This window comes from Callorhinus ursinus, unplaced genomic scaffold (assembly GCF_003265705.2).
Source record: "Callorhinus ursinus isolate GAN/ISIS: 27379988/994484 unplaced genomic scaffold, GSC_fseal_2.0 scaffold12, whole genome shotgun sequence".
NCBI lineage: Eukaryota > Metazoa > Chordata > Mammalia > Carnivora > Otariidae > Callorhinus > Callorhinus ursinus.
The window spans coordinates 80,505,534-80,520,683 of NW_027397074.1; the positions used below are offsets into that span (position 1 = coordinate 80,505,534).

The following is a 15,150-nucleotide window of genomic DNA, read 5'->3' on the forward strand; positions in this document are numbered from 1 at the left end:
GCGGGGGGCGTGGGGATGGCGTGGGGGGCGGTGGGCCTGGGGATGGCACGGGGACGGCGTGGCCGCCTCTGATTGGCGGTGCTGTCAGGCTGGTTAAGCACAGCCGCCACCGAGTCCATTCCTCAGGCCAGGTAACCAGGTGATGTACGTGGACGTAAGGAGGCTTATCTTGAAATCGTGTCTCCACTGGGTTAAGGATGGAGCCAGAGCTATTTCGGGTAATAGAAATGGCTGGCAGGCCACTGGAAAGAGCAGCGCTGAGAAGTGCCAGCCGGCATTTGCTTCCCGCTGAGCTCTGCATGTATTAAAACAGACTGATAAACACTGTAATTAACAATCCTGGAGTGATGGTACGTTCCTACAATAAAAACAGGTGATGGATTTGAAATGCAATTTGAACCTAATCATTTGGGTGAGGTTATTTCATAGTTGACTAATTTAGCAAACCATTTTTAAAAAGTGCTAATTAAAAATTGCCTGAGGTTATCAATTTGCTGCCAGAACTACAGAAAAATGGGTATAGAAGGGTTTCAGTCCAGCTAATTATTGAATAAAGCTTAAGACTTGATTACCATGGCAGAGAATTTTTTAAATGGGGATCTTTTCATGAGCACGTCTTGTTATTTAGGGGAGTAGTTATTGAAAGACTAGAACGATGACATAGTGTCTTATGTGGTTCATTTTGTTCATCAGTATACCAGCATTATTAGGGTGAATCTATTCTTACATACTGGACTGAGGAACCTCGGGGCCCCTGTTAACAGTCTCCTAAGTAGGAGCTGGCCCGGAAGCCTGCCACCCAGAGCACACGGTTGTCACGTTTGTTTTCGTCATCAGCATCTGGAGATTCAGTTAGAGCATTTAATGTGCTGGGAGGGTGGCTGGTGCAATTCTTCCTGATGCTTTACCACTTCCCTGAGTATCCTAAAAATTAGTTATCGCCAGGAAGTCTTAATAAGAATTAGACTGTAAGCTCTAAGGGGACACATAGCATGTTGGTCTCATTCCATGTTCATCTCCCAGTGCTGGCCCATGGGAAATTCTCAGTAAGCACTGTTGAATGCAGGAATCCAGTATGTGCCAGGTGTTGTTCTAGGGCTTTGGGATGCATCAGTGAATAAAACATTCTAGCAGGAAGAAGAGAGATAACATAGTAAATAGATTATGGGTATGCTAGAAGGTAAGATAATTAAAGCAAAGTAGCAGGGATTCAAAGTGCCAGGGATGGGGTGGGGTGGAATGGGGTACTGGGCATATTTTTTTATTAAATGGCATGTTCCAAGTGGGTCTGGTTGGGAAGGTGAGATGTGACAAAGGATCTGAAAGTGGCTAGGGTGCTGGCCAAGTGGGCATCTGCAGAGGAGCATCCCAGGCAGAGAGAAGAGCTAGAGCAAAGCCCTCCAGCAGGTGGGCCTGGGTGTGTTTGAGGAATAGCGAGGAGGCGCATGAAGCTTGAACAGAGTGAGCAGGCAGAGAGTACAGGACGAGAAAGCGGTTATGGTTGCTGGGGGCGCAGATCATCTGGGGCATTTGGGTCCATTGTAAGGACTTTGGCTTTTCCTCTAAGCCACTGCAGAGCTTTGTGTAGAGAAATGGAATGATTGGATGCAACTACTGTGCTGAGCATAGTCAGGGGAGGACACAGGAGAGTAGGGGCCCCTGGGGGGCATTTGCAGTGATTTAGATGAGAGAGAGCAACGGCTTGGGCCAAGACAGTAATGGCAGAGATGGTGAGAAGCGGTCAGATTCTAAATACATTTTGAAAGTAGGGCTACCAATTGTGAGAGAAAGAGGAGACAGGTATAATTCAGGGATTTGGGCTTGGGTGCCTGGAAGGATGGGCTTATCATCAGCTGAGGTGGAGAAGGTCGTCATTGGAGCAGGCTTGGGGGACACCGCCACAGGGTTAGTGGTGGGAGTGCTGGGGGTGAAGAGTCTTGGATATCAGAGTAAGATGTCAAGTAGACAGTGGGATCAGCGACTCTCCTCGCAGACGTTGTCTGAAGCCATATGCCAGGTGAAATCACGAAGAGGCTGAGCAGACAATATAAAAGAAAAGAGGGAGGTGCGCCTGGGTGGTGCAGTGGGTTAAGAATCTGACTCTTGGTTTCAGCTCAGGTCATGATCTCAGGGTCAAGAGACAGCTCACACTGGGCTCCGCACTGGGCAAGGACCCTGCTTGGGATTCTCTCTCTCCCTCTGCCCCTCTACTTCCCCCCTTCCACCACCCACTGACACTCTCTCTCTCAAGAAGAAAGAAGGAAAGAGGGAGGACTGACTTAGGAGCAGTGTGTTAAAAGGCTGGGGGAAAACTTCTAGAAGGTACAGAAAACCAGCAACCAGTGAATTAGGAGTAAAACCTGGAGAGTGTGATTTCTGGAAGGGAAAGGAAGAACATGATCATTGTGTTAAATATTCCCGCCAGGTCAAGTCAGACGAGGATTGAGCCTTCATCATTGGCTTTACCCATATGGATGCCAGTGGTGCCCATAAAGACCGTGGTTTGGGGGTGTCGGCGGGGGGCAAGAAATCACCCCAATGTGGGTTTAAGAGAGAAATGGGAGGAGGGGAATTGGAAAAAGTGCCTTTATTTATTTAGACAGCTTCAAAGGAGTTTACTACAAAGGGAAATATAAAAATTAAAAAAATAAAAAAATATAAAAATATAAAAATATAAAAAAATAAAAAAAATGAAGTGGTAGCAGATAGAGGAAGCGGGGTCAATAGAATTTAAGATGGTATTGTTTGCTGATGCCAGTGAGGATGGTCCAGGGCAGAGGAAAACTTGATGATGTCAGGGTGACTGGACTGAGGACATGTCGTCTAATTGCTGGACACCAGGAAGGACCCACTAAAGAACAGCATATATGTATGTTTGTACCTATTTAACTTAATACGAGGCTAGTCATCATGGTTGTGTGTTTCTCTCTAGCTATTTCCAGGTGCAGGGGAGATAGAAATTTGGATTTCAGCAGGGTTTGGGCTTTGCAAGTGAGCACAAGGTAGGGTTGAGGGTGTTGTGGTTGTAAGGATTGAGATGGAATTCAAGGAGGAGATGCTCTGTAATGTTTGTTGAATGAATACCTGATTTAATGAAAAGCTGAAATTTTGTTTATGGAAGAGGAAAAAAGTGTGTGTTTTAGAAGAATAGACTAAAAGCTCTCCCTCGGTGTGTGAGAAACTACAGAATGAATCAGACAGTCGGGGTCTCTGCGATGGCAGCCATCCTGTGCATGTAAGTCAGGTTCTGCCCTTCTGTGTGCTCCTACTTACAAGTGCCTTAGAGAATCTGACTTCGTCTGCCTCTGTGGGTCCCTCTGGGCCTGTCTGCTTGGGCGAATGTCTTTGTAGTGTTAGAAAGTAGCTTTTATTAAAATGTGACAGTTTATTTTTTCTTACCTATAAATAGTTTAAATTGAATACTCCAATTCTATTCCAAAAAATAAAATGTGATTGAACATGATGCTTATTTTCTTTAAAAATGTAGAAAAAGGGCAGAAGTAGATGGAAGAAAAAGTTACCTACAATTAGTCAAAGCTAACCATGGTAAAATATTTATTCTCTTCCAGTATTGTCTGATATTTACATAATTGTGACCAACATGTTCATATGCACGGTGTCCTTTTTGCTCTTAACATCAGCCCTTGTGACAGACTGCTCCCAGGCCGCTCTTACCGGGTCCATAAACGGCCATCTTGTACCACGTGTGAATGGGAGGTGTCCGCGCTGGAAGCTGATGCTTGTTAGCGTTCCAAGTGGGCTAGAAAAGGAAGCCGACTTCCGTCTCTCTTCTTTCCCCACTGTTTCACCCGAAGGGCAGGTCTCCGTGTGCCCACTTTCTTGTCTACCTTCCCACATGTCTTTCCTCTCGTGTGTCCCCCTTTCTCCCATCTCTCTCTGTCCCTCACCCGTCTCACTGTAATGGGAGCCAGTGAGGGCATCCCTGGGCCCCAGTGTCGGCCTTGCAGGAGACACTCAGATCTGTGTTAAAGGACAGCAGTATGTCAATTTGAAGGTCCCACTCAACTGGATTTTCTGCTTTATTGGAAGTTAACTCATTATTATAATGAAGTGGCACAGGGTTCATCTCATCTCCTGCCTGGGACTTTGGACCTCATGGAACCAGGCTGACTCATTTTCATCTCTGTCCTTTCATCTGTGTCGTTAGAGCGGTCAGACACTTCGCCAGCCAGAAATCTGCAGCCTAGGACGCTGCCCGGCAGATGCTGTAGCAGTAAATTTTCAATGAGGCCCTAAAAATACATCTGTAAAAAATATGAAGTTAAGATCACTTCTGATGGTTTTCATAAGGAGCACAATCTAGGAAACAGATGTATCCTCTCCCTCAGACTTGATGTAGGTCTACACTGGATCTCCTGGGGAGTTAACATAGGATCTTGGAGCTTAATTTAGAGACCAGGGCCCCACGAGGGTTTGTTCAGGCTTGGACTGAGCCCTGGGGTGCTAGCCCTGGCATTCTGTGGTTGGCAGGTGGCAAAATTGTCAGAAGATTCTTTTTTTTATGTTAAGATGAATTGTGCCTCCCATAAAGCCTCCAAAAGGTCCTGCTGTGTGGAATGCTTCGAGAAGGCCAGAGTAGGAATAAATGGAAACTATAGTAACTTGGGGCTTCTATTACTCTGAATTTGTAGTCAATCCATTCATCTTGTCCCCTTTGACTCTATTATTACTTCCTTGATTTTTATGCTATGGAGCTTCAGCTTTTAAAAATTACACACCTACCCAGGAGAAAGGTTAACCTTAGAGCAACTTGTGGTAAGCTATTTTTCGTGAGGACAGGAGTGAGTAACGGTGGCATCAGGGTGATTAATACCATTTCTGTATTCACGTGGACACACAATTACTAGCAACATCTCATTTGGAGAAGAAATTATGAAAATGAGTTGTGTGTCCATTTAAAATTGAGAGCAAGTTTTTTTTTGTTGGAAAAATTTCTTTCTTCCTAAAAAAAAAAAAAAAACTCTATCCCACCCCCATTTAGCCTTAAAAAGAATATATTGGTTTCTTCATGATTTAATCTGTGACTTTTTCCCCGTAAAATCGTTGTTCAGTGCCACTGGCATACAAATATTCAAACTGACCATGTTGCTCAATTCCTTGCAATGGAATTGAATAAAAACTTGGATTAAAAGGTCAACTTCAAAATATGCACAATAAATTCACCAACGAAAAGCTTCCCAACAACTTTCTGCACCATTTCTCCTCATCTCATTACTCATGGAGGCTCCCTGAATTTTAAAGCCTGCAAATGAAAGAGCAGAATGTGTAGACCACTGGGGCCTAGGAAATTTTTTTTCATGAACAGGGAATGAAAAGTAGAGTGAAAAATATTTCTTAATGAAGTTGACACAGTAGAGAGAGAATTGGCAGACACTTAATATTTCCTATGGTATAAAAAAAGGTAAAACTCCTCTATTATTTTAAGAAATCCCTTACTCTATACCCTTCATATATTTGGTCCCATAGCCATAGTATTGAAAGCCTTGCTATTTTTGAGATGATTATTTTTCTAATTTTATAGCAGACGATGGTAAAATCATTGGGGTTATCCAGCAGGGGCTGGTGGGACAAAGTATGGGAGTTTTTATGTGAGTAGAGTGTCTTACTGTAACATAGCTGTTCATGCGTTCCACAAACACGTGCTGAGTTAACTACGTAAGTAAGATCGGAAGGCTGGTTTTTTGGATAAGATCATTTTTTTAATAAAAATTAATCCTTTTGTGGCATTTATGCTTTTTAAAAAGTTGACGGTGCTATCTACTAATAGAGAACACTTTATCAGAATCACAAATAATGAGGTTTAGTATGGGTAATTCAGTTGGAGATAACATACCATTTATTTTTTAATGGTTTTAGACTCCTCAGGCTAATTTCTTGTGCGTGCTAAAGGGAGGTCATTTGTGGAACAGGTAGATGTAAACACAAATAGAGAAAATACTGGAATCGAATGTCATGGTCTCCAACTATTTCAGAATAACCTGTATTCTTGTCTGCAGTCCACTTCAGCTTCGGACGGCCACGGTCGTTCCTCGAACCCCCAAAGCTGAAAATAGCTCCAGCCACAAGATTTCTAACTGTGAAAAATTTCTTTGTTAATCTCATATTCTTTCCTTTTTTTTTTTTCCTGGCAATTTAGGCCACACATGCTCTTTACATTTATTTTGACCTTGATTCTTTCGGTCCATACTGATTTCCCAAACCTTTGTTGTTCCTCGCCTTATGGCTTTCATTTTCCTTCCCTGTCTATTTCAAGTGACTTAAAATTCCTTGGCCTTTTGTTTGTTACTAGCTGGGCTTTGCTTTGGATGATGTCTTTATGCCCGGCCTTGGTGCTTTGAACCTTATTTCTTTTTTCAGATATGTGAGTAATTGAGTATATATAACCTGGTCTATCCAATCTAGAATTGGGGATTTTATCTTTAGGGTTGAGGAACCTATTTCAGTGAAACTTTAGCATACCTACTTAAATCTTGGGGGATCAGGGAAGGAAAAGAACAGCAGTTTTCAGGGACTAGGGAAGCCATGCACTGTTCCTGGTTCCCGGGTACAGGTGGTGAGGCTCATTCATGCACCACTGACACCACACACTGATTTCCTGCACACCTGCTGCCAGACGAGGCCCGACATGAAGTCCATGCTCCCAAGGGGTTTATAGTCTAGCAGAGGATTCACCATGTTAAGCAACTAAGCACAGCATTAATTATGCCTCTCAGATGGGACTCTAGTTCAGTTCTGCAGAATTTTATATCCCTAATTTCCCATGTTTATTGTTCAAAATATAACTGGCTTTTAAATATTCACTAGAAATGTCTTATATCTTAACTGAGTGATCTCAGGGTCCTGTTGATGTTTTTTCAAGTCATTTGCAGGGATGGCATTAATCTTCCTTTTTATTTTGCTGCATACAAAGTCCTTGCTTTCAGGGGTAGAATTAAGTACACAGTGAACAAGTCCTTCATAACCTGTGAAGAAAATGATGTTGCCAGGACCTCTTTCTGGGGTTGTAAGCCTTGACATTTTGTGTATAGTGGGAAGATCACACATTAGCTCTGAGCCTCCGGGGTGCCAAGCCAAGGGAGAATAATTGATCGTGCCTGCCAGGAGAACTGTTCTGAGCTGAGGCTCAGACAGGGGCTCATCAGAAGAGAAAACTGTGATTGATAAGTGGAATCTGCTGTGGGCAAGGAAGGGCCTTGTACTGTAAGTGCCAGGAATTTTCCATTCCCGATATATTGACCCCTGGGAATGGCTCGACCTTGTGGCTTTTTTAATCTCCCTCCGGGTAGAAGGATCATTTATTTTTTTCTGAACAGAATGCTTTAGACACAACTTAAATAATCTAGCTCTCCTCCCCATTCCTAATGAAGTTAAATTGATGTTCTTATTCCCAAATAGGATCACATTCAGCCTGCTGTCATTGGCAGGTTATTCCTCTTAGCACACATATAAGAATGAAGACTATCATTACGAAATGGGGAAGATAAAGTGGTAAGTTAGACTCCTGTTGTCTTAGGAAAGAATGCGTAACTCTTGCATTTACATACACATTTTTTAGAAGTTCCTTTATGCATTTCACTCTACCCCTTGATGTGTTTTTTCTATCTAGAATAGATTTCTGGGTGTTTTTCATTTCAATTTAGAATAAAATTATTAAAGCATATTATGTGTGCGCACACTGTTGTGTGCATGTTTGTGTGCGCCTAGGTCGTATGATGGACTGTGTTTCTCGTGGGTTGTGATCAGTTGATACAGTTTGAAAGTCACCATTCAGACCACACCCTTTTTATAATCATAGAACCTTCGGGAATAGAAGAGTTTCTTACTGCTTACTGACTTGGCCTATATCATCAGTCTCAATCACGTCCAATCCATGAGCTGCTTTGACTGTTCAAATAAAACTCTGGAAGGCATGAATTTGAGCAGGGGTAGTAAGCAAGGTCTGTTTAAAATGCATTCCGCAGGTGTTGTGGAAGCAAACACAAATGTCTGAGCACTTACCTTTGTGAACGCGCACGCTGTCCCGGCCACCAGCCCCCGCTCTCAGCGTCCCCTCTGACTACTGGGATGGTCCTGGTTCCCGTCCCAAGGGAACCTTGCTCTGTCTGCTTAGCAAAAATTCAGGAATAGACATATATTGCCCTGGCCATCCTCATCTGGGAGAGCGGCCCCACTCTGAATTCTTTGGACCACAGACGGTTTATTACATCTCAGTCGCGTGACTCCCACCAGCGTTCCAGGAGCTGTGGCCATTGTCATCTCCCAGCCGCCTGCAGAGAAGAGCCATCAGAGCGTGCTTTCACTCATCAGTGACTTAGGTAACCAGATGCTATTCTGGGGTCGCCACCATTTGATTTATAAAAGTCATACGTCCGACCCATGTAAAGAAGAAACAGACTGAAGTCAAAGGGGACAAGAAGCACAAGTCACTTGGCCAGGAGGGCCCGGCTTCCAGCGTCCCTTGCAGCTATGAGCTGGAGGTCAGGATCCAAACTGAACAGGAGGGTGGGAAGAGGGGCTGCCTGGGCACCCCTGAGATCTCACCGTCTGCATGCTCCTGCTGTAGTAAAAACATAACAGATACGTGTTTAGATGACGTGGCAAGGAAGCACATAGAAGAAATAGCACTTAGGTAGCTTTAAGGAATGGAATGGGAGTCATAGCCTGGCGGGAAGTGGGAGAGGTGCCCTACCCTGGAAGAGAGCACCCTCCCCGCGCCTCTGGTGGCTCCAGCACGATACGCGGACGGGGAGTGTGGGATGTCTCTGTGCTCTCCCCCTCTGCTTACTACACCTCAGAAACTATATTCTCTTTGCTAAGCGTCCCTTAGTAACACTGGTAAGATTTTCAGGATAAACAGGACATGCATTTTTTTGGTAGTAAAATTTAAAAACAATAGTCATTTTCTTTTATGTGTTGAGAATATGTTTCTGGTAATGAGTACGTAGCGGCTGAACCTCAACTTCTACGTGAAATAAAAAGTACAAGTGTCAAGAACACTATGCACTTTACCCACCACTCCTCTGCTCCCTTCTAGTTTGTGCAGCTGTTGCTCGGGGCAGTGGTTCGGAGGTCTTAGGTACCAAGTTCTGCCACTGGGGGTTCTGAGTTAAAGGACCTCGACTGACCTTTCCCCTGGCTTCTTTGCCCTCGTGTCTGCTGTGAATGGGAAGGTAGGCAGTACAGGGACAGGAGCTGTGGGATGCGCATTTGGCGGAGAACGTGCCGCAGGGTCTAGAGGGGGGCCTTCCATGCAGCACAGCATGGAGTGCAGGGTCCGGGCCGCTCACCTGTGCTCCCACCCTTCTGCTTTTTCTTACTTCCCCAGGGCTCTTCCTCCACTGGCTTTCTCCACTTCCGCTAGTATGGCAGTCCCTTCTATTTTTTCTCCAGCTTATAAAGATCTTCAAAAGCAATCCACCTGTCTTTCCTAAGGCCTGCAAGATAAGCAGGTGCTTCATATAATCCCTCTTTTCTAGATGGGCAGCGAGTCCAGAGAGAGAGCGTAAGCACCGGCACCTGTGATCTCATGCAGACCCTCCATGCAGCTTAGAGCAAGTATTAATACTGGCTGCTTGCTGAAATCTGAGGAGTGAAGTGCTGTTGTTATTAACCATCCTTTGGGCAATTTTTTTCTTTTTGTACAGAAACGTTGATTATGAGAGATCGGTGACAATGAAATACAGTTGAGAAAACGGGCTGTAAACAGACCACAAACATGCACACTGGTAACTAAGTATTTTTATTTGACGTCGGATTCCAATCTATATTTGCGTAATAACAACAACTGACCTCTCATGGTGAACCTTCACAACTGCACGCAGCTCAACCGATTCCCCTTTCACTCTCCACTTAAAATCCAACTCTTGCTTTATCGTAACACCGGGAAGGAAAGAGCTGCTGGTCCTCGAGAGCAAAATGGGGATGTGCGTTCGTAAAACCTAGTGGGTGGGTTCTCCCCACGTCATGGTTTGTATGGCACCGTTTCGTTTGGTAAATAGGATAGAAAAGGGTAAGAGAGATGAGGGTCTCATTATAAAAGAAACGAGTGCATTTCAGTGCCCTACATGGTTTGAACTGCCGAGCCGGTAATGCTGTGCATTCTCTGCTGGGTAACTGCCAGGTGTCAGGGTCTAGAACCTAGGGGTGGAGGGGCAGTGGAAGGAAGCTCCGGCACCACCCCGCCAGCCCCGCCCCGGTTCTGGCTCAGGACAAAGTTCCGGGAACTTGGGTGAACCACTGGACCAGGACAGGAGCTCAGGCTTTCAGACCCAGATTCTTACTACTAGGTGTCAAACTCATTTCCTGGTCCTCTGCATTAACTTTGGGGCCTGTGAACCAACGCTTGTTCAGGCTGAGTAATGTCAGAAACAATTCATTTTTCGTGCATGAGTTTCCTCTGCACAATATCTTCAGCCTGGGTTGTAATTCCAATGAGGGCAGTTCTCATCTGTCACTCCACTGGAGCCTAGTGCACTCGGCTCAGAGCTGAGCTTGGGGTGAAGGTGTCAGTAGGGCTTTATGACCTGTCATTCACCTTTCATGCCATTTCTCTCTTCACCTATAGCTTACATAACTGCCTGTTTTCCAATTTAATAATTAGGTCAATGATTCTTGATTTATTTTTAAAAGGTAATACCAAAGACAGGTAAAGCCAGGGCAAAATGGTGCCATTCTAACATCCCACTCTGAAAGGAATTTTTTCCCCATATTATACAGAGGACTCTAGCATTAACATTCAGACGTAGCCTTCGGTGTAAGGATTTAAGGATGGGCAGAAGGTGGCTGATGTGTTAGACACCAAGGACCCTCAACAGAGAACTTTCTCAGCTTCAAAATCAAAAACAATTCTCTAGGATAAATGGAATGATAATAATTGGTACTGAATTTTATAGGGGAATGATCCACAATAGTTTTCCAAGTGAATGTAATAGAGCTTATTTACTTTCTTCACAAATAATCATTTTTCTCCCTCACTGTAAAATTGAGATCTGTCATTTGTGTTATCTGGATTATGTAAACATTAATATCTTTGAGACTACTGGGCTTCCCATGGAGAGGTTTAAATTTCTGTAAATCAAAGTTCTTGTTGAGCAATAAGCAATAAGTTGAGCAATAAGACAATAAGGCAAATGAGGTAAATCAGAGGCATGGCTGTGGATGCCAATTGCTGGGTCAGTTTTTGATGGCCATGGTCCAGAGGAGTGGATGGTCCGTCTCCACGGTCACGACACCAGATCCATCGTAGGTATTGGAAGTACTGACCAGTGTTCCAAAACCAAGCATGTTGTTTGCTGTAAGAAAACAATAAAACAATGGTTAGTGAGAGCCAACCTTTCTCCAGTGTGGTAGAACTTTGTCAACAGTTACCAAAAAGCAGTGAAGCCTGTGTTTTGATATAAGCTATATACAGTGTGGAACAGGTAGAACATAACATGTAGGATTTTAAAATTGAAAGTTTCCATAACTTTCCAGGAGTTGGTTATTGGTTGTTAACTCTTCTGGGATATATGCCACTCTCGGACAAAATTTCATTCAATTTTTAAATTTTTTTTCATAACCGATTGTAAAATCAAAACCCATTTTGTAATGTGCTACTTACTTTCTTGCCTGGGTGCAATTATAATTTTTCTTGATGATTGAGAATTAACATTTTACATAAGTTATTAAACTCTATAAAGATGCAGTTTTAGCTTCAAGTCTGAATGATATGGGGCGGAAAGCTAATTACTCAAAAAAACCACGGGATTTTGGTTATATTTTTCTCATAAATTAAGAAAAGCCAAAATGAGCAAGCCTTGCTTTCTGTAAAATTAATAGAAACTCAAAGGTCAAAGCCGACTGTGAAATCTTGAGGAAGCCATAGGCTCAGCTGTAAAATGAGGCCAAGAGATGAGAGATAATCTTCTAACTACTTAATTATCAAAGTAAAGGCTTAGGAGTTAAGTGCTATATATGTAATTGGTAAGTAAATTCTATGTATGTATGTATATATTCTAACAGGTTAGCTGGAGTTAATGCTTAGGCATTAAGTTGAGGTAACCTCACTTTCTTTGCTTATGTAAGAGCAGTTCATCAACATGACCCCAAACTCATGACTGTCCTATACACATTCCATGATAACCAATATTATTCTCTTGGCTAAAATTCAAAGAGAAAAATAAACGGAGCCCCTTTCCTTTAAACAAAATGTAACTGAAGTTTACAGTGCTTTGGGGAAATAACCAGATTATAATGCTCATTTCCCACTAGAGGGAGCTCGTTATCTTCCTGAGGAAATCTCGAAAAGGCAATTTAAAAATCCAGAGATGGTATTACAGGAGAGTGTATGATTAGTATTACCAGTTAACACAGTTTACTTATTAAAACTCAAATTACTTATTTTTCAGAGTTGTCAGCGCCTTTACTAATGCAAACACAAAGTTATAAGGTAAAACCATACAAGAATACGGAGTGCACCTCAGGTAATATTACCCTAATACATAATTCAGTGTAAGAAGCTCTTGCCTCTTCAATAACTTGGAACTTTTTTGAGATGAAGTTTCTAAATGATACTAATATGCACCTAAGTTTACAAATCTAGACACGATTTTGTGGATAGTGGGTTAGGGTGGTGGTCATGGATTCATGACAAAGTCTATTTGGGGTCTGTTGGAGAAAGGGGCCGTGGCTCTCCTGCAGGGCAGCCTTGCCTGAGATCAGGTGCGCACCCCACCCCCAGACATCTGGGCCAGGCCTAGGATTTCAAGGCTTTCCCAGTGGCCCACAAGGGGAACCGTTGAACATTGCAAACCACTTATTCATAAAGTTGGGGAACAGTTTGAACATTGCAAACCACTTCATAAAGACAATTTTGGATGCTCTAGTGGGCCTGCCAACTTTACAGTGGAAACGTCCCGGTGAAGTACAAGATATAGATATATGCACAACCACTTGAATTTGACACAATGCATTTTAAGATTCTGGACACTGATTAAAATCCTGGCTTTTATATAGGCTCAGGACGAGAGCACAAAATTATTTCCCTAGTTTGTAGTTGCATATATATTCCTTTCTGCTTTTCTGAAGGTAGACTATCGATTTTGGATTATTAAGACTAGACACTTAGGAGATACATATATATCTAAGTGTCTCAATCAATCTATCTATATCTATCTATCAGTTTCCCTGACATTAATTCTTTATGGGGAAAGAATGAACACAGTTTTAATCTCATCATGAAGAGTCACCTCCCAAAGGCCCCACCTCCAGATACCACCACGTTGGGGGTTATGGCTTCCACATACGACTTTTAAAGGACACATTCAGTGTGTAGCAGTACAGTCAGAATTAATGAAAGGTTACAATTAAATACATTTGCTAGTCTCCAACTTTATGGAAATTACAATAAAATGACAGAAAACTAAGATGAATAAGCTGAACTACAAAATCATGAATTTTAATACAATTATTTTGGAGTATATTCCTTCCAGTCAAAGAATCATGCTTTTGGAGCAAACCGTAAATTAGTCTTCCCTATAAGAAAAAAAAAATTTTTTTTTTGAGGAAAATAGTTGGAATTATGATTGAACTCTCCCTACCCCAAATGTTGGAGGGTCAATTATGAAGTAAAATAACAAGACTGGCAGACAGACAACTTCCCACAGATGGGAAAACAGATTATTTTCTTCCAGTTCTATTGATATATATTGATGCATACCTATATACTAGGAAATGATTATCACAATAAACTTAGTTAACATGTATTACAAATTTTTTTCCCTTGTGATAAGAACTTTTAGAATCTACTCTTACCAACTTTCAGATATTCCACACGGCATTTTTAACTACATTTATCATGTTGTATGTTATATGCCCAGTACTTCTAGATCTAAGAACTAGAAGTTTGTGTTCACCTTCACCTAATTCCTCCCCACACCTGTGCCCCTGGCAACAAAGTATCTGAGGTCGGTATTTTTAGATTCCACATATAAGTGAGATCATACAGTATTTGTCTTTCTCTGACTCACTTCACTTAACATAATGCCCTAAAAGTCTATTCATGTTGTTGCAAATGGCAGATTTTCCCCTTTTTATGGCAGAATAATATTCCTGTGGCGTGTGTACCACAACTTCTTTATCCATTCATCCACTGATGGACACATTTCTTGGCTCTTGTGAATAATGCTGCTACAGAACATGGTGTGCAGATCTCTCTTCAACATAGTGTTTTCATTTCCTTCAGGTATGTTCCCAAAAGTGGAATTGCTGGATCATAGGGTAGTTCTAGTTTTAATTTTTTGAGGAAACTCCATACTGTTTTCCAAAGTGTCTGTACCAGTTTACATTTTCATCAACAGCATTCATGGGTTCTCTTTTCTCTAAGACCATGCCAGCATTTGTTATCTTTGTCTTTTTGATGATAGTGTAAGGTGATAGAGCTCTTTGTGGTTTTGAGTTGCATTTCTGTAATGACGAGTGATGTGAGTGCCTTTTCATGCACCTGTTGGTCATTTGAATATCTTCTTTGGAAAAATGTCTATTCAGGTACTTTGAATGGATTATTTGCTTTTTTTTCTTTTTGCTACTGAATTTTAGGAATTCTTTATATATTTTAGATATTAACTCCTTATCAGATATACAGCTTGCCAATATTTTTTTCTCCTTTTCATACATAGGTTGTCTTTTCATTTTGTTGATTGCTTCTTTTGTTGTGTGGAAGGTTTTAGTTTGATGTAGTCCTACTTCTTTATTTTTTAATTTGTTGTTTGTGCTTTAGGTGTCTTAACAAAACATCATTGCCAAAACCTGGGTCAAGACAACTTTTCCCCTAGGTTATTTTCTAGGAGTTTCATGGCTTCAGGTTTCATGTTTAAGTCTTTATTCCATTTGAGTTAATTTTTGTGAATGGTTTAAGATAGGAGTGAATATCCAATTTTCTCAGTACCACCTACTGAAGAGATAGTCTTTTCTCAATTGAGTATTCTTGGATCCCTTGGCAAATATTAGTTGATTGTATAGCTGGGGGGTTAATTGTATAGCTCTGGGTTATGTTCCATTGGTTCATGTGTATATTTTTTATGCCAGTTACATACTGTTTTGATTACTACAGCATTATTATATAGTTTGAAATCAGGAACTGTGATGCCTCCA

The 15,150-nt window shown here is 42.0% G+C and overlaps 1 protein-coding gene and 1 long non-coding RNA gene across 4 annotated transcripts in view; one reads left to right on the top strand and one right to left on the bottom strand.

The window, feature by feature from the left end:
- The window catches only part of LOC141373925 (uncharacterized), a 93,773-nt gene that overhangs the window by 21,081 nt on the left and 57,542 nt on the right, over nucleotides 1-15,150 (top strand). The window lies entirely within an intron of this gene.
- TPK1 (thiamin pyrophosphokinase 1) overlaps nucleotides 9,740-15,150 on the bottom strand; it is a 339,219-nt gene continuing 333,808 nt past the window's right edge. For all 3 annotated transcript variants that reach the window (XM_025854784.2, XM_025854777.2, XM_073899329.1), the window contains one exon: nucleotides 9,740-11,312. In XM_025854784.2, coding sequence (XP_025710569.1) covers nucleotides 11,194-11,312 — 119 coding nt within the window. In that variant the 3' untranslated portion in view covers nucleotides 9,740-11,193. The remainder of the gene's footprint in view (nucleotides 11,313-15,150) is intronic.